At 41.0% G+C, this 25,421-nt stretch overlaps 1 protein-coding gene across 1 annotated transcript in view; it reads right to left on the bottom strand.

The window, feature by feature from the left end:
• USP13 (ubiquitin specific peptidase 13) overlaps positions 1-25,421 on the bottom strand; it is a 425,163-nt gene that overhangs the window by 280,999 nt on the left and 118,743 nt on the right. The window contains exons 2-3 of the mRNA XM_078667087.1: positions 23,315-23,440; positions 21,951-22,011 (exon numbers count right to left, since the gene is read on the bottom strand). Of these exons, the coding sequence (XP_078523213.1) occupies positions 21,951-22,011; positions 23,315-23,440 (187 nt within the window). The remainder of the gene's footprint in view (positions 1-21,950; positions 22,012-23,314; positions 23,441-25,421) is intronic.

Below are 25,421 nucleotides of genomic sequence, written 5' to 3'. Positions count from 1 at the left end.
AGAGTACAAGTACCACATATTTGACTCGAATTTGAGCAAACACCTTCCAGATATTCCTACAAAATCAATATTGAGAGGAGCACGAGGATGTTCAATCGAACGAAAGGTTGGGGTACCCCCTCTGCAAATAACCAACGGTCTTCCAACCCAAAAACAAGAATGGGACTGGATTGCAAAAACAATTAACTTCAGACAGTGCAGCCAATGACAATCTGCAGAACGAATTGGTACCCCCTCAAATTCAAATCGGTCGCTTAAATTGTGTTCTTGGAACATAAACGGTCTAAGAGCAAAAATCAACAACAAGGATCTATTGCTATATTTTCAGCAGTGTGACTTAATACTGTTACAAGAAACCTGGTCAGCAGAACCGCTCCATCTTCAGGGATTCAAAACATACCACCTCCCAGCAAGGAGAACCTCAAAATTTGGCCATGAGAAAGGTGGTTTAACGATATACACCGCGATACAAACAATTAACCACGTAAAAGAACTTCTAAATAAAAATATTTCGGGAACTGAAAACGGGATCACCGCAGTTCAGCTGGAAATCTCAATACCGGGTTCCAATAGGCAAGAAGTTATCCTGGTCAATACTTATCTGCATCCAAAGGGAAAATAAAAGGGGGCCACTGCCCTGGTGACAGAATTGAACAAACTAATAACGGTAGTGGACAATCCGAACCTTATTGTCTCAGGAGACTTTAATATGTTCCTTTCAAAATCATCAGGGAAGATCTATCCAATGGAAGATTATTTGCATGTAAGGGGGATTCTACCTCTGGAAGTGTGCCCCTGGGGCAAACAAACTAATCTATCAAAAAGCTTAACAGAAGATCTAACCAATTTGGGTCTGATTTCGGCAAATGGGCGAACACCGGGGGACCGTCCCCAAGCAGCAACCTTTCACAACTCAGTTACATCATCGGCGATCGACTACACCTTCTTGTCTTTTTCACTGTTCGCATTAGTACAAGATTTTAAAATCGGATTATCTGACTGCAGTGACCATCTCCCGCAAGAACTGTCACTGAGGGCACAAGGGACAGCGCTAACATTTTTAACAAATGGCCCAAAGCTGATGACCTCAGCAAAATGCAACAGAATTAAGTGCAACACTAGCGACCCAGTACGATTAATGCAAGAAGCAAAGATGTGCTGGGAAAGTGCTGCTGAGCAGAACGATGGCAAAATACTTGCCTGGGAGTCCTTCTTGAAATCCTTTGGCCTAAAGAATACTAAGCATAATGTCGCCAAAGAAAACAGGGTACGGACAAGCCAAAATAAAACATCATCTAGTCCGATAAGCAACCCAAAAAATTACTCTCAATCCTCTCTAACGCCTAATCTAAGGGCAGTAAAAACAGCCATCAATAGATCACTTCGCGAGCTGCGGAAAGCGGGGAGCGACAATGACTTAGCATCTAAACTGAGATCACTAAAGTGTAAAAAGAATAAAATCCTGTGGCGAATCAAACGAGAAGCCGCGGAAAAAACCTGGGCAAAACTACTCTACGACTCAAAAAATAATAACAGTGCAAGATTTTGGAAAACTGTTAATAAAATAGATAATCCGAACGCCCCTGGAGTAAACTCCCACATCACAGAGGTATCCTGGGTAAACTATTTGTTCCAACACTTTAACGAAGAAGTACCAAGCATTGGCCACCGAAACCCGCAACTTTGTAAGTCGATCGCGATGGCCCTTAAGCCCCTAGCTGCTGACACCGACTTCCCAAGTTCGACTGATCAACTGAAGGGACAAATTGCGAAAGGACAGAAAGAGGGAGCCCCAGGCCCAAATGGAATCCCTCCCATTGTCTACAAACAAGACCCAACCTATTGGGCGGCACAATTGCTCCCGCTCTTTGTAGAAATCTGGAAGGTTGAACAAATTCCGTCCTCTTGGAGGGGTTCAATATTAGCTCCAATCTATAAAACAAGCATTTGCAATGCATAAGGTCTCGCATTAGGAAAGTTTGAGCTATTGGTATTGTAAATGACACATTTTTTATATATGTGTTGGTTTTGAAAATAGCAAAAATAATATCTTTGATATTTACAATGCCAATAGTTATAACTTGTGACACCTATAGCATTTGTAATGCAATATGTGTTGTATTCACGTGACTTAGATGTATTGATATTACAAATAACAATGGCTTTGAATTTTTTTAATAATTAATACTTAAATACAAGTTATTGTAATTTATAATGGCAATAGCTTAAACTTTTGTAAATAACTTTTGTGAAGAATATGTTCAGTGTATTTTATTGTGACGAAAATCCAAGAACAGAAGTGAAATACTAACCTCTTTTTGTGACATTTGTAATAAAGCTTGAAACATTGAGAGATCATATTTGACCCAGTTGTTGTTGAATGGTTGCACAGATTGATGCTGTGGTGGCGCTGAGTGATGTTGTGGTGGCGACTAGTGATGCTGTGGCATTCAATGATCCTGTGGTAGCGCATAGTGATGTTGTTGTGCCCCTTAGTGATGCTGTGGTGGTGCGGAGTGATGCTGTGGTGATGCGATAGATAGAGTGAGTGGGATAGATAGATAGAGTGAGGGCGATAGATAGATAGAGGGAGAGCGATAGATAGCTAGAAAGATAGATAGAGTGATGGCGATCAGTATCTAAATAAATAGATAGAGTGAGGGCGATAGGTAGATAGAGTGAGGGCGATAGATAGATAGCGTGAGGGCGATAGATAGAGTGAGGGCGATAGATAGATAGCGTGAGGGCGATAGATAGAGTGAGGGCGTTAGATAGAGTGAGGGCGTTAGATAGAGTGAGGGTGTTAGATAGAGTGAGGGTGTTAGATAGAGTGAGGGTGTTAGATAGATCGATAGATAGATAGATAGAGGGCGATAGATAGAGTGAGGGCGATAGATAGAGTGAGGGCGATAGATAGAGTGAGGGCGATAGAGTGATGCCGATAAATAGAGTGAGGCCGATAGATAGAGTGAGGCTGATAGATAGAGTGAGGCCGATAGATAGAGTGAGGCCGATAGATAGAGTGAGGCCGATAGATTGATATATAGAGTGAGGCCGATAGATTGATAGATTGATAGATAGAGTGAGGGCGATAGATAGAGTGAGGGCGATAGATTGATAGATTGATAGAGTGAGGGCGATAGATAGATAGAGTGAGGGCGATAGATAGATAGAGTGAGGGCGATAGATAGATAGAGTGAGGGCGATAGATAGATAGAGTGAGGGCGATAGATAGATAGAGTGAGGGCGATAGATAGATAGAGTGAGGGCGATAGATAGATAGAGGGCGATAGATAGAGTGAGGGCGATAGATAGAGGGAGGGCGATAGATAGAGTGAGGGCGATAGATAGAGAGAGGGCGATAGATAGAGTGAAGGCGATAGATAGAGTGAGGGCGATAGATAGACAGATAGAGTGAGGGCGATAGATAGATAGATAGTTGTGTGTGGTTGTGGGTGCGTGGTTGTGTGTGTGTGGTGTGTGTTATGCTTTGTTTTGCTATGTTTTGTTATGCTATGTTTTGTTGTGTTTGGTATGCTATGCTATGTTTTGCTAGGCTATGATATGTTTTGTTTTGTTATGCTATGTTTTGTTTTGTTTTGTTATGCTATGTTTTGTTGTGTTTTGTTAAGCTATGTTATGCGTTATGCGCTATGCTATGTTATGCGCTATGCTATGCGCTATCCGCTATGTTATGCGCTATGCGCTATGTTATGCGCTATGCGCTATGCTATGTGCTATGTTATGCGCTATGCGCTATGTTATGCGCTATGTTATGCGCTATGCACTATGTTATGCGCTATGTTATGCGCTATGCGCTATGTGTTGCGCTATGTTATGCGCTATGCGCTATGTTATGCGCTATGCGCTATGTTATGCGCTATGTTATGCGCTATGTTGCGCTATGTTATGCGCTATGTTATGCGCTATGTTATGCGCTATGCGCTGTTATGCGCTATGTTGCGCTATGTTATGCGCTATGTTATGCGCTATGTTGCGCGCTATGTTATGTGCTAATTATATGCGCTACGTTATGCGCTATGTTGCGCTATGTTATGCGCTATGTTATGCTGTGTTTTGCTATCCTATGCTTTGCTGTGTTTTGCTATCCTACGCTTTGCTGTGTTTTGCAATCCTATGCTTTGCTGTGTTTTGCTATCCTATGCTTTGCTGTGTTTTGCTATCCTATGCTTTGCTGTGTTTTGCTATCCTATGCTTTGCTGTGTTTTGCTATCCTATGCTTTGCTGTGTTTTGCTATCCTATGCTTTGCTGTGTTTTGCTATCCTATGCTGTGCTGTGTTATGATTTGCTGTGTTTTGTTATGCTATGTTTTGCTGTTTTACTATGATATGCTATGTTTTGCTATGCTATGTTTTGTTTTGCTATCCTATGCTTTGTTTTGCTATGTTTTGTTATGTTCTGCTGTTTTGTTCTGCTGTTTTGTTGTGTTATGTTATGCTATTCTATGTTTTGCTATGCTATGCTATTCTATGTTCTGCTATGCTATGTTTTGTTTTAAGTTATGTTATGCTATGTTTTGCTATGCTATCCTATGCTTTGTTTTGCTATGTTTTGTTATGTTCTGCTGTTTTGTTGTGTTATGTTATGCTATGGTTTGTTTTGTTTTACTATGCTATGTTTTGTTTTGCTATTCTTTGTTATGTTATGTTTTGTTTTGTTATGCTATTCTATGTTATGCTATGGTTTGTTTTGTTATGCTATTCTATGTTTTGCTGTGTTATGCTATGTTTTGTTATGTTCTGCTGTTTTGTTATGCTATGTTTAGTTATGCTATGTTTTGTTATGCTATGATTTGTTATGCTATGTTTTGTTATGCTATGTTTTGTTCTGCTATGTTTTGTTCTGCTATGGTTTGTTGTGTTATGCTATGTTTTGTTGTTTTACTATGATATGCTATGTTTTGCTATGCTAGGTTTTGTTTTGCTATCCTATGCTTTGTTTTGCTATGTTTTGTTATGTTCTGCTGTTTTGTTCTGCTGTTTTGTTGTGTTATGTTATGCTATTCTATGTTTTGCTATGCTATGCTATTCTATGTTTTGCTATGCTATGTTTTGTTTTAAGTTATGTTATGCTATGTTTTGCTATGCTATCCTATGCTTTGTTTTGCTATGTTTTGTTATGTTCTGCTGTTTTGTTGTGTTATGTTATGCTATGGTTTGTTTTGTTTTACTATGCTATGTTTTGTTTTGCTATTCTTTGTTATGTTATGTTTTGTTTTGTTATGCTATTCTATGTTATGCTATGGTTTGTTATGCTATTCTATGTTTTGCTGTGTTATGCTATGTTTTGTTATGTTCTGCTGTTTTGTTATGCTATGTTTTGTTATGCTATGTTTTGTTATGCTATGTTTTGTTATGCTATGTTTTGTTCTGCTATGTTTTGTTCTGCTATGTTTTGTTCTGCTATGCTATGTTTTGTTGTTTTACTATGATATGCTATGTTTTGCTATGCTATGTTTTGTTTTGCTATCCTATGCTTTGTTTTGCTATGTTTTGTTATGTTATGCTGTTTTGTTCTGCTGTTTTGTTGTGTTATGTTATGCTATGCTATGTTTTGTTTTGTTTCACTATGCTATGTTTTGTTTTGCTATTCTTTGTTATGTTATGCTATGGTTTGTTTTGTTTTACTATGCTATGTTTTGTTTTGCTATTCTTTGTTATGTTATGCTGTGGTTTGTTTTGTTATGCTATTCTATGTTTTGCTGTGTTATGCTATGTTTTGTTATGCTATGTTTTGTTATGCTATGTTTTGTTATGCTATGTTTTGTTATGCTATGTTTTGTTATGCTATGTTTTGTTCTGCTATGTTTTGTTCTGCTATGGTTTGTTGTGTTATGCTATGTTTTGTTGTTTTACTATGATATGCTATGTTTTGCTATGCTAGGTTTTGTTTTGCTATCCTATGCTTTGTTTTGCTATGTTTTGTTATGTTCTGCTGTTTTGTTCTGCTGTTTTGTTGTGTTATGTTATGCTATTCTATGTTTTGCTATGCTATGCTATTCTATGTTTTGCTATGCTATGTTTTGTTTTAAGTTATGTTATGCTATGTTTTGCTATGCTATCCTATGCTTTGTTTTGCTATGTTTTGTTATGTTCTGCTGTTTTGTTGTGTTATGTTATGCTATGGTTTGTTTTGTTTTACTATGCTATGTTTTGTTTTGCTATTCTTTGTTATGTTATGTTTTGTTTTGTTATGCTATTCTATGTTATGCTACGGTTTGTTATGCTATTCTATGTTTTGCTGTGTTATGCTATGTTTTGTTATGTTCTGCTGTTTTGTTATGCTATGTTTTGTTATGCTATGTTTTGTTATGCTATGTTTTGTTATGCTATGTTTTGTTCTGCTATGTTTTGTTCTGCTATGTTTTGTTCTGCTATGCTATGTTTTGTTGTTTTACTATGATATGCTATGTTTTGCTATGCTATGTTTTGTTTTGCTATCCTATGCTTTGTTTTGCTATGTTTTGTTATGTTCTGCTGTTTTGTTCTGCTGTTTTGTTGTGTTATGTTATGCTATGCTATGTTTTGTTTTGTTTCACTATGCTATGTTTTGTTTTGCTATTCTTTGTTATGTTATGCTATGGTTTGTTTTGTTTTACTATGCTATGTTTTGTTTTGCTATTCTTTGTTATGTTATGCTATGGTTTGTTTTGTTATGCTATTCTATGTTTTGCTCTGTTATGCTATGTTTTGTTATGCTATGTTTTGTTATGCTATGTTTTGTTATGCTATGTTTTGTTATGCTATGATTTGTTATGCTATGTTTGGATCTGCTATGTTTTGTTCTGCTATGTTTTGTTGTGTTATGCTATGTTTTGTTGTTTTACTATGATATGCTTTGTTTTGCTATGCTTTGTTTTGTTATGCTATGGTGTTTTAAAATGTTTTGTTATGCTATGCTTTGTTGTGTTTTGCTATGCTATGTTTTGTTGTGTTTTGCTATCCTATGCTTTTGTTTGTTATGCTATGCTATGCTGTGTTTTGTTATGCTATGCTATGTTTTGTTATGCTATGCTGGTAAGGGTATGTGAGGGTGAGAGGGTGAGGGGGTGTGAGGGTGAGGGGGTGTGAGGGTGAGGGGGTGTGAGGGTGAGGGGGTGTGAGGGTGAGGGGGTGTGAGGGTGAAGGGGTGTGAGGGTGAGGGGGTGAGGGTGAGTGAGGGTGTGTGAGGGTGAGTGAGGGTGTGTGAGGGTGAGTGAGGGTGTGTGAGGGTGAGTTAGGGTGTGTGAGGGTGAGTGAGGGTATGTGAGGGGTGTGAGGGTATGTGAGGGGTGTGAGGGTATGTGAGGGGTGTGAGGGTGAGAGTGTGTGAGGGTGAGAGTGTGTGAGGGTGAGAGTGCGTGAGGGGGTGTGAGGGTGAGGGGTGTGAGGGTGAGGGGTGTGAGGGTGAGGGGTGTGAGGGGTGTGAGGGTGAGGCAGTGTGAGGGTGAGGGTGAGGGGGAGGGGGTGTGAGTGAGGGTGAGGGGGTGTGAAGGTGAGGGGGTGTGAGGGGGTGAGGGGGTGTGAGGGTGAGAGGGTGTGTGAGGGTGTGTGATGGTGAGTGAGGGTGTGTGAGGGTGTGTGAGGGTATGTGAGGGTGTGTGAGAGTGAGGGGGTGTGAGGGTGAGGAGGTGTGTGAGGGGTCAGGGTGTGTGATGGTGAGTGAGGGTGTGTGAGGGTGTGTGAGGGTATGTGAGGGTGTGTGAGAGTGAGGGGGTGTGAGGGTGAGGGGGTGTGAGGGTGAGGGGGTGTGAGGGTGAAGGGGTGTGAGGGTGAGGGGGTGAGGGTGAGTGAGGGTGTGTGAGGGTGAGTGAGGGTGTGTGAGGGTGAGTGAGGGTGTGTGAGGGTGAGTTAGGGTGTGTGAGGGTGAGTGAGGGTATGTGAGGGGTGTGAGGGTATGTGAGGGGTGTGAGGGTGAGAGTGTGTGAGGGTGAGAGTGTGTGAGGGTGAGAGTGCGTGAGGGGGTGTGAGGGTGAGGGGTGTGAGGGTGAGGGGTGTGAGGGTGAGGGGTGTGAGGGGTGTGAGGGGTGTGAGGGTGAGGCAGTGTGAGGGTGAGGGTGAGGGGGAGGGGGTGTGAGTGAGGGTGAGGGGGTGTGAAGGTGAGGGGGTGTGAGGGGGTGAGGGGGTGTGAGGGTGAGAGGGTGTGTGAGGGTGTGTGATGGTGAGTGAGGGTGTGTGAGGGTGTGTGAGGGTATGTGAGGGTGTGTGAGAGTGAGGGGGTGTGAGGGTGAGGAGGTGTGTGAGGGGTCAGGGGGTGTGAGGGCGTGAGGGTTAGTGAGGGTGAGTGTCTCCAATGCCTTCTTTGAAAATGTTCAGTGCTGCAAATAGAGCATGCCGCCCTAATTATCACAGCATGAGGCCCCAAAGTGATAATTATCACAGCATGCAGAGAGCCGCCCCACGCTGCTGGAGCACTCAACTGCACATTAATTATAGTTGAGTGCTCCAGCAGCCTGGGGCGCCTGTTGACATGCTGTGATAAGTGGGTCTCATGCTGTGATAATTGTTGCGGCGCCTGAGGAAGTGGAGACTCCTGCTGGGATAATTGGTCTTGTGGCGCCTCAGGAAGTAGAGTTTCATGCTGGGATAATTGGTCTGGCGGGCGTGCAGCGCCTGACGTCCAACAAACGTGCACAAGCTGCTCAACCTTGAAGCGCGTTCACAGACCTGGGTCGGCTCGTGCCCAGGTCTGTATCGGGCTCGTTCACAGCTATTACTCCCTTGACAGGGAGGAAGGTGACTATAGTCTCGCTGGCGGGAGCGCTTCGCGCTCCAACGCCAGCTCGACCTAAAAAGCAACAAGAACGAGGCTAAGAACTACAGACTAATAGCTCTTATAGACATAGATGCAAAATACTTCTCAGGGCTGCTCTTGGAAGAACTAACCTCCTGGGCGTCAAACAAAAAATTAATCCCCATCAACCAGACTGGATTCCAAAAAAATCTTGGGACCACTACAAACATCCTAGCCCTCTCCCTGCTGATAGATGCCGCCATCAAACACAAAAAACCATTATATGCGTGTTACATCGACTTTTCAGCGGCTTTTGACAGCATTGATAGAGGGAAATTGTGGTCAAAACTTTCAAAGTGGGAGGTGGACAACAAATTGCTCAACTTACTGATCTTACTACATTCAGATACTTGGATCCAAATAAAACTGGGGGCCGGCAACTGTTTATCAAAAGAGATTCCGACCACAAAAGGACTGAAACAGGGATGTGTCCTCGCACCGACCCTGTTCAACCTTTTTGTGTCTGACCTTTCTAAAGATCTGGACAACTGCAACCATCACTCCCCAAAGCTAGGGGGGCGTACACTGTCGAACTTATTATATGCAGACGATCTGATACTAATCAGCCACACCCCAGTAGGCCTGCAACATCTTATTAATACAACAAGTACATTCTCGGATAAAAACGGCCTGACCATAAACATGGAAAAATCGAAGGTGATGGTTTTCAATCAAAAATCAAAAAAGTAAACATTTCAATGGTCTCTGCGCGACTTAAAAATGGATACAGTTAAGGAATATAAATATCTGGGGATAACCTTTGACTCCAACGGCTCATTCCAGCGACACGCAACAACAATAAAAAACAGAGGGATTTCACTGGCCATCGCTTTAAAAAACATCAAGAACAAAATAGCGGGCCCAAATCTAATCCCCTTGCTGGACATATTTCGCGCAAAAGTCCTACCATCAATAACATACGGCAGTGAATGCATGAGAGGGAGAGATGAGGTCACTCTAGACAATGTGGTCAGTAAAACACTCCGAACACTCTTCTCACTCCCCCCCTACACCTCCCCAGCACAGTTAAGGTTGGAGTTTGGTTTACAGAAGCAGCAAATAGCACGTAAAGGTGCATATGCTAAATGCTGGCACAAAATAAAGAACGCTGAACCAGACTCCTTGAACGCCCACCTTTGGAAAGTGCAGGAATCAAACAAGGGATCCCCCGCAACGGTGTACCTTCAAGCAGCTATAAAATCCCTTGCACTGGTAGACCTTTGGCACTCAAGCTGTTCACAAAAGTGCTTCAAGCGCCTTGTCAACAAGTCAGTAAAAATCCTATCCATGGAAGAAGACAAAGCCGCACTAACCAGGAGATCTCATGGGTGGTTCGTGATCCAAGGCTACACTAGCGCACTACCTCAGCCATATCTCAACACCAGCTTCTCAAGGAAGGTGAAGGAAGACTTCCTGCGGCTGAGGATGGGGGTAATTCCGTCAAAAGTGCATCTTCCCCCATGGAAACGCCTGGATCCAAATTCCAATTGCAGGCTTTGCGAATATCCAAAGGAGGACGTTCTGCACTTGTTATGTAGCTGTAAAGCTCTAGACAGTGCTCGAAGGGGCAAATTAACACAGCTCTGGAATCAAAAAGGTGTGCGAACTCGTAGACAAGCCTTGTTGATTAGCTTCAAGGGAGAAGATATTCAATTAGCATGCAGCCTAGTGCGCTTCATGAAAACAGTTAACATCATTCAAAACCCAGAGCCCAGCGATTGAACTTGACCCAATAAGACTTGCTCTTACATCTCAAGGAACTCTCGTTTGATCAACAAAGACTCAGTAAACCTCGATATGCTTTTCTCTTTTTACAAACACAATGTATTGCATCAGTTTGCACGGATCTTTTCACCCTCTTTTACTGTTTTTAACTCTTTTTGTAAAATTTTTGATTAAGTATTTACTCCAATGTTTTTTTTTAAAAGTCATTCAAAGATTTTTATTAATCACGCAATAAAGTTATTATTATTATTATTATTATTACATATTTGACTTATCGACAGACACAGACCCTGACTTACTCTTTATAACTGAATCTCGGCTGGAGGAACATATGGTACCGGCATTGCATGAAGCATTTCCAACAAGTTATCAAACTGACAGATATTTGCATAGGCAAATGATGGGGTAACTTAGCTATCTTATTTAAGGAAACAACAAATCTCATCAAAGCTGCGGATGTTCCTTTACAATGTTATGAGGCCCTTTTTCTAAGATGCAACCATACCCAAACCTTTTCTTGTAACTTTCTCCTTTTTTACAGACCACTATCTAGCAATGAATCATTCCCAGACACATTTCTAAACACAATCTAGAACCTTCTTTCAATATATTCAAGTCCTGGAGACCCCAACATATAGTTTGAAAAGGATTACTCTGGTCACATGGTCGGACCACTAACCTGGTTGCCGTCCAACACAAGACACCATAATTTTCTCCAGTTAAACTCATCTTCGATGCATCTACATATCGACCTTGGAATAAAACGAAGTCTCAGGGACTAAATAAACCTACTTACCTACAACAGAGATCAGGTCACAATAAATTCTGTACAAGCTTTCTATGGATGGCTCCATGAAGCTTTTGATCTCTACTTCCACTGAAAACTTCTCTTAATTCCGCTGAAAACATCTACACATAGTCAAAGAAAACACGCTCCTTGGATGCAGAATTAACAATCAAAAAAGCTAAACAACTATATTATTCCAGCTGAATCCACAATGCAAAATGTACCAATATTTGTTTTTTTAGAAAATACTCACAGAATTCCGTAAGCTAAAGTGTACAGAAGGAACCAATCCCATTTTCAAGATTTTTGTGACAAACAGACAATTCATTACACTACTAAAGGAACCATGCTGGATTCTGTTAATTAACAAAAAAACAACAACATCCCCAACCAATTTGCCACAACCCCCTATAGGGGAAGGCTAACACAGCCTTTACATTCCTTCAAAGAACTATCACCAACTGAATTTATTTTAGGATCTTGTCAAAGCAAGAGCACCAGCTGGCTGGCTGCCCCTCCAACCCATGTCTACCTCACATCTTCAAAAATATTCTTTTAAGAACTTCAGCAGCTATTTCCCTTTTCAACAATTCCTTAACTACAGGAGTTTTCCAAAATACTTTAGAGAGGCATACATTCGCCCATCATTAAAGAAACTTGCTGAACACTCAAGACCGAAGGCCTTAAGCATAAGGACCATTCCAGGGCAAACTTACAGTAAGAGCAGCCTTCACCCACATGTCACAATTCACTGAAGACAACTTTCTACTTTCCGATTTCCAAACTGGATTTCATTCAGGAAGAGACAAGGAATCAGCCCCAATCTTAATCTGTAATGATCTTAAAACACAGTATACAAATATGGAGTAGTTGCCCTACTTCTCAAAGATCTTCCAGCGGACTTTCACACAGTTGATCATGAAACACTAATCAAAGACTCAAGGAAGCAGATTGAGGGCTTTCATTTGGATCACATCCTACCAACACAATAGAACAAGTTTCATTCTTAGTCCTCCATTCTCTTTAAACTCATACGGCCTAAAAGCTGGAGTCCCTCAAAGCTCAAATCATTTCACCCATGCTTTTCAATATCAACGTGAAATCATTAACAGAACTGATCAACAGCTTTTACTTCACCTGCTATAACTACAGAAACAACATGCAGACACTTCTGGAATTGGAAAGACCCAAGGACATTGGAAAATCCAAAATCTTCAGTTACCTCTGGGCTGTTGACTAACGGATGACATATAGGCACCTCAAATTGAATGCATGCAAAACTGAAACACTCAGCTGTGGTGACATGAAACTTTATGACACACTCTGCACCTGGTCTGACAATTTAAGACCACTGCCAAAAATATCTAAGGAGGTGAGAAACCTCGGAATTTCCATGGACACCGAGCTATCAAAGAATGCCTAAGCTGATAAAGTAGCCAGATCAAGCTTTCTTACAATAAACACGCTGTTATGCATCTTCCCACACCTAGTATTCACTACAATGTCTCACTGAAAATCTCTCTAGATATATCAAAACTTGATTACTCTAAAGGTCAATGTAACCACTCACCTTTACCAACTTTGAGAAGATTACAGAGAATTCAAAACTCTGCTGACAGACTCCTCCTCATGTACCACAAGCACTATCACAAGTGCTGCTAGAATACATGTGCCAGAAGCACACATCTCCCTTGAGTTCCGGGCCTTACATTCGCTGCCAGAAGATTCTCCCTCAAGCTGTTTTGTAACATCCACAAAGAAATACAGGAACAATGACTAGTTTTCATTAGGAAGAAAATCACCAAATACATACGATAAACAAACCTCTACTTTAGAATAGCATCCTGCCTAAAATATCCAGCATACAAGAAAAAAGCAAGGGTGGAACATCGTTCTCTGTTCAGACAGCCAAACTATGGAATTGTTGATCCTCAAACGCAAGATCAACACACAACCATTTAAGCTTCAAAAGATTAGTCAAGAGCTGGTTCTTCCCTACGTGACCACTACACTCACAACACAACAGTACAATACAACTGTATGTACAAGGCATTAAAACCTCTACTGTACGTATGTGTGTGAGTATATGTATATCTATATATATATATATGTGTGTATATATATATTACCTACTGGCGGTCGCCAGTAGGTAGTTATAGTTAGGATCGTTTTCCATAGGAAATCCGCAACATTCTATTGGGAATAACTTTGGCGCCGATTGAGGGATCTGCTTGTAATTTTCCTTAAATTTGCCTCGCTGCGCTCCGCTCCTTCCCTGAAAGTTTCGGGGGGATTCGTCAACCGGGAGCCGAGATAAAAGGGGGGTCCCAAAACGTGTTTTCCCCATGTTAATTTCCATAGGACGGTTGGACTCACTTTTAGCCCGAACGGCTGAATGGATATCCACCAAACTTGGCAAAATTGTAGGGACTGGTAGCCCGATGTGCCTTTGCTATGTCTCAAGATATGTGCTCCAGTGGATTTGAGTAATTTAGGTTAAAAAAAATATATATATCTATATGCGCGCCCCGGTACGCGCACCGGGGCGCGCTCCAGCGCGCTACGCGAGTTCGCGAGCGGAAAGCTGATTGGCTCTCGGGTGTCTGTCAACATTCCAAACAGTCCGGAGCGGCCGCCATCTTGTGTCTCGGTAGGATCGAGACACAAGAGGTGGCAAAAACAAAGGGGGAAATGACCAAAAGGGGGCAGGGTAGACCCCCCCGGCCCCCTAGGTTTGATGTGGGGGCCATAAAAGGGCCCCGCGGGGCAAAAAAAAAATTTCCGCGGGGGGAGCGCCCGGTACGCGCACCGGGGAGCGTACCAGGGAGCGTACCCTGGAGAAAAAAGAATTACAGAGTTTTTAAAAAATGTAGCATTTTTTTATAAATTGGGGGTAGTTCTAAAAAGAACTGTTTTTTTAATTCTTTTTGTTGCTTTATATTTTTTTATTGTTTTTTTGAACATTTTTTACTTTTTTTGGCTTTTATGAACAATTTTATATTTTTTTGTAATTTTTATGGGGACAAACAAAAAACAGGGAATTGTAAACGGCTCAACTAGAGCAAAAAAAATCAGGAAAAAATGAAGGTTTCTTTTTGCAGTTGTGGTTGTCTCCAGCATGGTTAATCAGTTTGATACTTTGCTCTCCATAGGAAATTGTAGTCCCGCATAATTAACAAAGTATTTAATAATCTCCAAACTGGGGTTGGATATTTGGGACCATCTCCCTTGTCTCTGGACCCGATGGAGTGGGTTGTTTTCTTTTGGAGGTGCTGGGAGAAGATTGGGGAGGGTTTCTTGTCAGTTCTCTGACCTCTGCCGCAGCATAGTTGTTTGGGTGCTTGCATTGCATATGGCGAATCATGGTATTGTTGCCAAATGAATTCTTTTTTGCAGGGTTCCCTCTGGAAAGTACAGTGCCACAGATGAGACATGTGACTTTTGGAGCGTTGACTTTCTTTAGTCCCCTTGGGATTTAAAAAAAATCCCACACAAAGTGCTCCTTGGGTTTATAGGGGGTATTATCTTCAGGCAGGAACTGCCTCTCCTCCTCCTCCTCCTCCTCCTCCTCTTCTTCTTCACCACCACTGTGGTGTTGTGGTGGTCCTTGTGGTGGTGGTTGAGAAGCTCCTGCTGCTGCTGCTACTGTAGCCATTTCTCACTTACTACAAACAGGTCTGCAAACAGGTCTTCCTCAGTCAAAGTACAAAGTGAGAATGAGGAAAAAAGGTGGGGGCTTTCATCATTTGGAAAAAAAAACTGTTCTGAACCAATGAAAAGTGTTATTTTCAGGTCACATGACCCGACGCGCTTACGCTATGCGCCCCGGGGCGCTTACGTAGCGCGATCGTATGCGCTCGGGCGCTTCCGGGTGCGCTTACGCCGTGCGTCATAAGACGCATCACGCGGCTACGCGATACGTCACGATGATGTTTTCGTTCGCGGCAATAGCGCAAACGGGATGCTCACCGGTACGCGCACCGGGGCGCGCCGCAAGACTGCGCTTACCGGTGAGCGCACCGGTACGCGCACCGGGAGCGCTCCAGGGCAAAAAAAATAAAAAAATAAATAAACATGAACAATATACATTAAAAAATAGTATTACATAAATATACAATATAGGATTCATTATAAAAAATATTATATTTCATAGCTATAGAAATTTGCTATTAAAAAACCTTTGAAATTCACTGAAAAAAACATAGGTTTGAGGCCCTATATATAGTTAGGAATTAGCATTTACAAAACCTATGAAATTCACTGAAAAAACCATAGGTTTCACACCAGTTATAGTTAGGAATTAGCATTTAAAAAACCTATTAAATTTACTGAAAAAAACATAGGTTTGACACCAGTTATAGTTAGCTGGAAATTTTACTGACATAAAACCATTGAAATTCCCATGTTATAGTTAGTTGGACTCACTATAACTTGCGCGCCTGCAATGCACTGCTGATGACGTCACATATTACATCACTCATGACATGGTCAGTGACATCACTCATGACATCACTGATGACACCATTCTTGTGACAGAGTGACAGACCTCCTTTCAGTGTAATGTAACCCTTGAAACACATATTCAAAAATAGAAACAAAAATTTTCAAAAAAATGGAGATACCCATACCAGTTTGTGACGGGTCTGACGGGTCAGGCGGACAGGAATTGACTCTCCCCACGGACTGGTGGTCCGCCACCCCCCTCTCACCTTGCACATTTTCCCCACAGCTTCAACCTTGTACATGGAACGAGGAACCAGAGTCGGGATGGCCGGATGACTATGCCACGTTCGGCTCCTTTAAGAAAACGGACCCGGAGGATGAGACCCCGCCCCTCGCGAGCGTCATGACATCAAAAGGCGTAAATACTGGAGAGAGGACGGACGGCGATTCCCTGGAGGCGGCGGACATCGAGGAAGACGGAAGGCGGTATCCCGAGGCCAGAGAGACCGAGAACGACACGCCAGTAGGCCAACGGTTGGACGTTTCGCCCCGCCACGCTCCCACGGGAGGAGCGTGGCTTCAAGAGGTACGGGCCGGGTCGCGGGTTGGGTTGGGCGGAGGAGGCAGCCCCCGGTGTAAATTGTGTACAGCCCTGTGTGCAATAACCTGCCTGAGCACGAGCACTCCTATCACGCCCTTTTAAGCTAAATCGTGCACTTATCACGGATGGTTTTCCCTCACTCCCGGCCCTTACGAGTATACCCAGAGTAGTTCTTGTGTGTGACCCGCGTTTCCTTTCTTTTTCGGTACCGGAGAGGATCACGGAGCGGAGAGACGTCCCCTCCTGGAAAAAGATCGCCCTGACCACGTCCAAGCTGGAGAAAGCTATCTTTTCTTTGAACCCTGCATCCCTTATCAGAGACAGAGCCACCCCATTGATGAAAAAGACCTACATCCCAATAAAGCCTTCTCTGAAACCCCTACTTAAGGCGCCAGTGTTTCTGTTCACCCCGTCACCCCCAGTCAGTTCCGGCCCTGTGGTCGAGACCCCTCACATCCCGTCCCCCCCGGACACAGTTACAACAACCAATTCAATAATTCCACCATCTATATACACATCCACTCATTCACCAACAGTTCTATATAGTCACTCATACATATACTCACTCATCATATGTAGTGATACACCTATACATCCTGTTACACACCGACAGTCATCCAAAAGTTACTCACACACATACTCACACATGCAAATAAACTATTGAACATCCATTTATTTGCATATACAGCTATACACACACTACCACCTTACTTCTAAGGAAACTTACACATACTTACTCTCTTAAACAATCACTTATAGAAATACATACTTATTTAAACAGGAACTCTTACAATCTCTCACTCTCACATATACTCACTTATATACATCAATACTCACATATACTAGATTAAAACATATGTAGTTACTGATAAAGACACTAGTGAGACAGTCATTCACTCACTAACACACACATATACACACTCATCCACCCATACAGTCCTGCACATATGCTGTCTTCAAAACACATACAAACAGTGAGTCAGTCATTGATGCATCTATGTGCTAAGTAATACCCCCACCAAACCATACAGACACTCATACTGATACTAAAAAAAACATCTAATAACCCATATACACACACATGTAGCTACTCACCAACCCATGCAGCCACTTATACACAAAGTGAAACACTGATACATATATTTAAATATTTAAACATTACTCGCTAATATATGTATTCACTAAGATACACTTAATAAGCCAGTTAACCAATCATTTTTTTTTTAAAACATCCATTTAGACACTTATTTAAACATTTATTCTTCCATCGACCTTTACATATACATATATAAAACATATTTATTTTTCAGAAAGACACACATTCACTGGATGGTGTCATCAGTGATGTCATGAGTGATGTCACTGACCATGTCATGAGTGATGTAATATGTGACGTCATCAGCAGTGCATTGCAGGCGCGCAAGTTATAGTGAGTCCAACTAACTATAACGTGGGAATGTCAATGGTTTTATGTCAGTAAAATTCCCAGCTAACTATAACTGGTGTCAAACCTATGGTTTTTTCAGTGAATTTAATAGGTTTTTTAAATGCTAATTCCTAACTATAACTGGTGTGAAACCTATGGTTTTTTCAGTGAATATATATATATATATATATGTGTGTATATAAATATATACATACACAGACATGTGAGTGTATAAGAGATCAATATGCATACATGTTTACACCCTTACCCACACTGTATTTATATAGATGTTTATCTATAGAGATCTGTGTGGGTATGTACATATATGGAAATACATGGGTCTTTATTTTGCATAGGGACTGCACTTTTATTTGTATGTATATGTCAACACACACACATATAAGTATGTATATTTTCTATGTCTATGTATATTTATTTAAACAAATATAAACTAGTTATTTTATAAAAATCGATCTTCCATATCTAACAAGACATATATGTGTATAAAACACATCCATCAGTAGGTCATTGTGTATAGAAAAACTATACATGGAGATGAGTATCCACATATAGATTTCTTCTCCTTTTAGCATAAAACATATTCATCAGAGAATGTAAATATGTTTAGAAGTAAAAGTTACTATAAGTGTATAACAATATAACCCTACCCCGGATATCCATGTAGGACACACCAAATCAGTGAAAATGAAAATCCAATCGCTATTCAAAAGCCAGGAGCAAGGTCAATGTCAGTATTCATACTTTGTAGAAATATAGCCGGCTACCTGGGAACGGGGGGGAGGGGAATGGGAGTGAATTATACAGTTTCTTAATTTCAAATTGAAAGTACAATAATTTTGTAATAAAATATAAGCAACATAACTGTTTTTTAAAAAAAAGTTATTGTAAACACGAAAGCCAATGTTTTTCCTTTTTAGGACAAAAACTGTATGTTGGTAAAAAAGAAAGTATCCGGTCATGATACCTGAACTGTAAATCACAACTGTATCAATACCTTACACTGAATGAACTCAATAAATGCCAATAAAGTTTTGTTTTTTTAAAGTGTTGTTTTTTTAAAGTGTATAACAATATATTTTTTATTTTTAAAAAGTAATGTATATATACAGTCTATGTATATGCACAACATACAGGGGTATGTCTGAAAATGTACTATTATTACATGCATGTACGTATGGATGCTGATATATAGGGATTCATTCCTTGTACATCCATAATAATAAGCATAATGCTTATATGTGTATATGTTACATATATTTGCATACATATAGGTAGATCCAGATGTCTGGGTATGTGTGTATACATTTATAAACTTATTGTATTTTGGTTATAGCAAAAACTGAAAAAACAACAAAAAACAACATTGTTGAAATATGATCTGAAATAAACAATAAACGCATACATTTTGATTTTACATGTATATATTTGTCATAGGTCATAATACATATTATTTACATAACATTTAAGTGGATGAGTGTGTGGATTTTGAGTTATGCTTCTTCCTATGAAAACACATCACCTTATGCAAATCTGATCATAGGGAAGGTACGTGTTAGAACATTACAATAAAGTTTAGACTTTAAAAAAATTACTACAAATAGGTGAACTTTACTTCTTAAGGATCCGAAAGTTGATTTTTGTAGAGCGCATGGATACTCCTTGGAGTTTCCCGGCGCTAGCTTCAAAGGCTACCAGCAATATACGCCTGTAGAATGAATCCTGTGGGAACAACCACGTTTTTTGCTTTTTCTTAAATGTATATGTATCAGCCATAGCACATAGTTCAAAAGGGAGCTTGTTCCAGGCTACCGGCCAGAGATAGGACAAAGTCTAAACTCCAGTTCTCGCCTGGCAGTTCGATGATTAGGTAAAGGAAAGCGGCTAAGATGGAGTTTGATAAAAAAAAGAGTGCATTAGGGCCAGCTCAGATATTTGCAAATAAATTGGTCGAACTGGCGAGGTACAAGTGAAGATGAAGCAGGAAAGGAGCTTTTTTTCTTTAACAAGGCGTGGCAAGATCAAAGGTCATTTGGATTTAACTAGTTTGGAACATTATATTATACACCAATGACAACAACTGAAACCTATTGGAGCACTTTTGAAATTCTCCTTAATGCAAAAAATGTAATCATCTGTAGTCTAACAAATGTTTAACTTAAATGTCTTATCTAAAAATGCAAGCTGGATGCTCTTATGGAGGAACAGATTTGCAGGAGACCATAACATGTGTTTATACACAAGCAATGCAAGATGCTCGGAAGGTGCCCACCACTATGGATTTATCCTGCTTGGGGAGAATCGAGTGTGTTGAGGTTTCAACAGATTTCGAAGTAAGCAAGTATGGATGTTAAAAGCATATGTCAAAGATATTTTAGGTGTGCACGTATGAATCTGGATTGATTGAGGTTATCAAATGTATGTCAGTCCTCCCCGACAGATCTACCTATTTTCAGTGAATTAACATTTATGTAGAACAATTAATAGTGACCATTTGAAGACAAATTTCAGAAAGAATCATTGAAGTTAAGTAGAAAGGAGGAGTAATCTGTAAAGCCACCAAACATGACTTTAGACACACTTATAGAAATACAAAACCAGAATAAGAATCTACTTCAGTATAAAAAGCAGCACAGGAATAAAGCAGAAAAATATATTCGCTGCATTCACTGTTGCAGATAGAACCATGTATGTATGACGTTACAACGCATACATTTACAATGCAGGCCTTTACAACGCAGTTTTTACATCGTAACATCCTTTACAATGCATTTTTTTACATTGCATGCCATTACATCGCATTTTCAGAAACTTCCTTTACAACGCATTCCATTACATCGCATTATATCTTTACAACGCAAACCATTACAATGCATACCATTACATCGCATTTAAGGTAAGTGTTGGATAGCATAGGGGTAATAATTACTATTCCAACTCTAGTGAGTGCAACAGTAGGGTAAGTGTTGGATAGTGTATGGTTAAAAATTACTATTCTAACTCCAGCGAGTACAACAGTAGGGTAAGTGTTGGATAGTGTAAGGGTACTATGCGTTGTAATGGTATGCATTGTAATGACTTGCGATGTAATTGCTGCGTTGTAATGACATGGTATGTAAAGGATGTTGGGATGTGATGACTGCTATGTAAAGGTAGTGTGATGAAATGACTGCGTAGTAAAGGTTGTTTCTCCCAGACATACACAAGGCGGCATGGTTACAATCTCTCACTAACCATGTCCATCAGCTACTAGGACCATGATGACATGCAGGTAGTCATGTTGGTCAGGCATTTCTATGCATTGATTCTCCTCCCTGCGATAACAGACAATGGAAAAAGAGCTCTTCGGGCAAGTGAGTGAAGTAAATCCTTAAGCTGACCCTGGGTGGGCCAGATGTGGAGGCCTTGAAGACAATATTTACTTATTGCAGGGCTGCTCAATGGTGACTTACTTGCCCAAGATGTATTTGAGAGATTTATCATAATGTGGCTACATGATTATCAGGAGAAAATGAAGGCATTTCAAAGGGCCCAGCGTGGCCCCTGCACTACCAACACCAACCCAGTGAGATAGATTTCTAATTTTCTATGGGCCTTGGTGTATTTTATGCTCATCTGTACATTTCCTGTTTTATTTGAGATGTGTGGTGTCAAATTGCAAACAATGTCCATATTTTAATGAATGATTTCTTTCAATTGCCTTTGCCAAGGTTTGCTTGCAAAAAATAGCAGAGCATCGTGTACCTGAGCCTATCATATCTGCTAACAAGTGACTACTCCCAGCCCTATTTACACTTTAAATGGGTAGTATTGTGAGGTGCTGTTATGTTTTGCCTGTCTGTAAAGATTGTACACCTTTGAGGGGTTTCTGTCTTTGCTTCACAGTTACTAGAAAAGCATTGATGTTATGATAATCTTTCTTATAGTCAGAGATCCCTTCTAGCTAGCAACGTATGTCATCCCAGTAACTGCGCTCACAAGTAGCTTCTGCATCGATTCTGGGGAGCAAGGCAGAGGGAGCCTGTGGTTGCATAGATTTTCGCAGGACGCTTTATGTACAAAACAAAATGGATCAAAAGCAAAAGAACACTTACACTTCATCGTTTCTTCAAACTAGGTGCATGCTGTACCAATTTAAAAACAATATTTACTTTACCTAAAAAAATCTTGCCATTCTTTCGTTTTGGTAAAGTTCCGCCAGATGCCCCAGTTGCTTTCTAAAATCAAAGGCGAAACACAACATTAAAGAAGTAAAACCAACAACAGAATACAAAGGAGGCACCATTTGTCAACAGAGTTAAAGAAAAAAATATTAAAGTCAAGTTACACAGACACACATGGCCTTGTCATGCCAAATGGATAGAAAATTGTCACCATCTGAATCAAATAATTGATTGAGCCATAGGACTACTCTTCAGAGCTGGGGGTTCCTCAGCACTCACAAGCACCACCCCCATAGACTGGAGGAATGTGGGCTGATTTCGGGGCTAAAAGGGTAAAAACATTACCCGAAGCCACCCAGCAGGAAAGAAGGCCTGGGGAAGCAACAGTTCTTAAAAGCAAAGGATCATTTCCTGCTTTGGCGGGTCTTTATGTTCACAGACAAATCAAGGCCAACCTCACTTTACAGAAAAGCATCCAAGGGTGCCACGGTTTAACCGGTAAAATGAACGATGCATTTAACATGATCTTTTTTTGTACTTAATTATTTGATTATTTCACGAGTTTCAAATGGAATTGCAGGTGGCATTGTGCTTTATTTTAAAATAATTCTATAAAATGAATCATTTGCCTCGATATGTTTAACATTTTTGTGTCGGGGGAGATAATCTCGAGCCTTCTTGGGGAAGGTCAGACTGGGTAGATACGATTGTTCTCTCACTCTGTGCAAGGTGTATAGGACTAAAACATTCTCCAGGGATGCCAACAGCTTTCAGTTCATGTCTGCAGTCTGCACCCACTCCAGGCTTTGGAACCCCCATGCCCACCCCTTTAATATTTAAGTTTGCCCACTGCCTTAAGGTTCTCCAGTGTATGGATTTCAGGTTTATTCGTCAGCAAACATACAAGCTTCTTTAGATTGGATGTGATATCTGCTGAATAGCCTGGCAATAATAACAATCAACATTTGGCTAAAGTCTAACTTTCTCTTGCTCAGTTGAAATACAAGTGTGATTAAAAAACACCCATGGAATGGAGGCCTCTAACCAGATTTCCTGCCTCCAGCCCCTCTGGCCCAGGACCTGAGTTTTGTAATCGATGTGAACTTTGTATTTGTATCTTACTTATAAACACAGCATCTGAAAGTTGCTTATTTCATCTGAAGGTACCCAAAATAGTATTTATCCATGCACATTTATTTATGAAGGATACCAATTACTTATTACCTCGAATAAACACTTTTGTATTGATTATTATGCTTTTCATGTTGTTGTTATGACATAGTTTGGCTATAACAGTCATACAAAAACACGCAAAGGACCAACATGGGCTATTTGGAAAGTAGAAAACATTTCTCACCGGTCGTGTGTGTCTCTTAAGATGCATATATACACATTGGCCTGTCTTTTTGTAGTGCCTTTCCACGTGTTCCCTTCCAAACCCCAAGAAAGTGCTCATGCACACATATAGGCCTCCATCAGACTCCTAGAGAAAAAAAAAAAATTGTTACTAAGAGCATAACAAAGGACAACCCAAGCAAGCACACAAACAAGACTAACAAGCCAGACCTGAAAATAAACAAGGTCCTTTGATAACAAATATTTCGCAAAAAAGTAACTGCTTAGTGTTTGCACAAATCAGCACTGCATTATCATTAGAACAAACTATAAAAAAACATTGTAAAAGCCAATTGGTCTGGCTCTTTGTTAGGGGAAGAGTATGGTTATGTGTATCATCAATGGAGAGACGTTTGTTGTTCATGAAACACTTTATGATGAACATTGGACGTTTAAAATAGTAAATGATATCAAACGAAGGACCTATATGTTTGCAATGTACCCCCCCCTTCTCACAGCACTCTTTAAGGACTTGTATAGTTTGGGGAAGTTCGAAATCTCTTGTTTGGTGTAGGCGTAATAGCTTGAACCTGGATTTTATGCCCAGATGGTTATATGTTCTTCAAACTCTCCCACTTGCCTTCCCACCTTCGGTACGGAAGCATATCCGGATGAAAATGCTTGCTTTTGTGTGGGGGGGAGGGGATAGGTCCCCAAGGGTGGGGGGAGTGACTTTAGGTAGGCCAGTCTCGGACAGAGGTTTGGCGTACTCAGATGTTTCTACGTATATTCCGGCAGCACAACTGCACCCATCCATGGACTGGAACCACAACCCAGACAGGAAATCCTGGATCCAGGTGGAGCAGGCTTTTTCTGCTTCTCCATTGGCGGGGTTGCTGTGGCTCCTCGCGTCTTCATTGTTACAATCCCCACCCCTATTACCTTGACATTGCCAGTGGTAGCCCCTCCACTGAGGCGGAGGAGTCACACTCCCTCTCCAAGCAGTGTAAAAAGGAAAAAAAATGATAATAACGTAACATTATTATCATTTTCTTTTTCGTACTGCAAGGCTCCATTCTTTCCTGGAGCGGGGCTGGACCCCGTAACGCCAGAGCACTGCAGGGGGCGCAGTGGTGACACTGTGAATGATATTTTGACGGGCCCACTTGGGCCGCCCAAAACAGTCATGCGCACTTGCCATGTTCTCCATCCAGGCTGCATTACAGTCTGGGTGGAGAACATGCCCCACCCAGGCTCCAAAACTTGGTCTGAGCGCCAAAATACAAGCCTCAGACCAATCAAAATGCTGCAGCGTTGTGATTGGGCAGTGGAGCTTGGGAGCCTGGGTGCTCCCTGCTGCCGAACTCCAGACAGGAAGAAGACAAGAAGATGAAGAGGATCGGAGGAGAGTCGGCAGCAACACCGTCCATAGCCAGGTAAGTGTTTTTTTTTTATTTTATCATTTTATGCTCTGTATGCCATGGAGAACTTGACTGCTCTTCTTCAGGACCGGAAGACTAAATTTGACATCACCTGGCATCCCTTCACCACTTATGTTAAGCGAAAACGACGAGCTGGATTTCTGCACATGACAATGTCGCAAATACTACGAGCCTCTGACATTCATGTTACGTCTCCTTCTGCTTCAGATGCCAATTCGGTAGAAATGTGAACATTATGTGTGAATTTGGGATGGTATCTCTCCAAGCCTCTGCTTTTTACTGCATATTACTATGTGTGACTTGCTCTTTTCATTGAAGGTGGACCTGATGTATTGCGTATGATGATCATATGCAATTTTGTTTACTTGAAAATGCAAAATAAAGTTGTATAAATAGTAAATGACATAATGTGGTAAGGAAAAACTATGAGCAGGATGTTGGCGGCTGCTCAGGGCTGGCTTCCCAGTGTCTCCTGCATCTGGTACCAATAACAGTGTAGGAATGTAGACTTTGCGTGCAAGGCTGTGTCCCAAGGATTTCTGGGATTTCAGCAAGTTTGGAGAGAAAGTGAACTTGCAGAACGCTATGTAGCAGATAAACTGTGCTTCTGGGTGTAGGTGGCAAGTGGGATAAAAACATATAATAGGGGGAAGCCAGCAAAATAGGTGTAGAATTTTTTGTAATACA

The sequence above is a fragment of the Lissotriton helveticus genome, chromosome 11 (assembly GCF_964261635.1).
Source record: "Lissotriton helveticus chromosome 11, aLisHel1.1, whole genome shotgun sequence".
NCBI classification, from domain to species: Eukaryota; Metazoa; Chordata; class Amphibia; order Caudata; family Salamandridae; genus Lissotriton; species Lissotriton helveticus.
The sequence above is the reverse complement of the archived record's forward strand: the minus strand, read 5'-3'. Positions and strand labels throughout refer to the sequence as shown.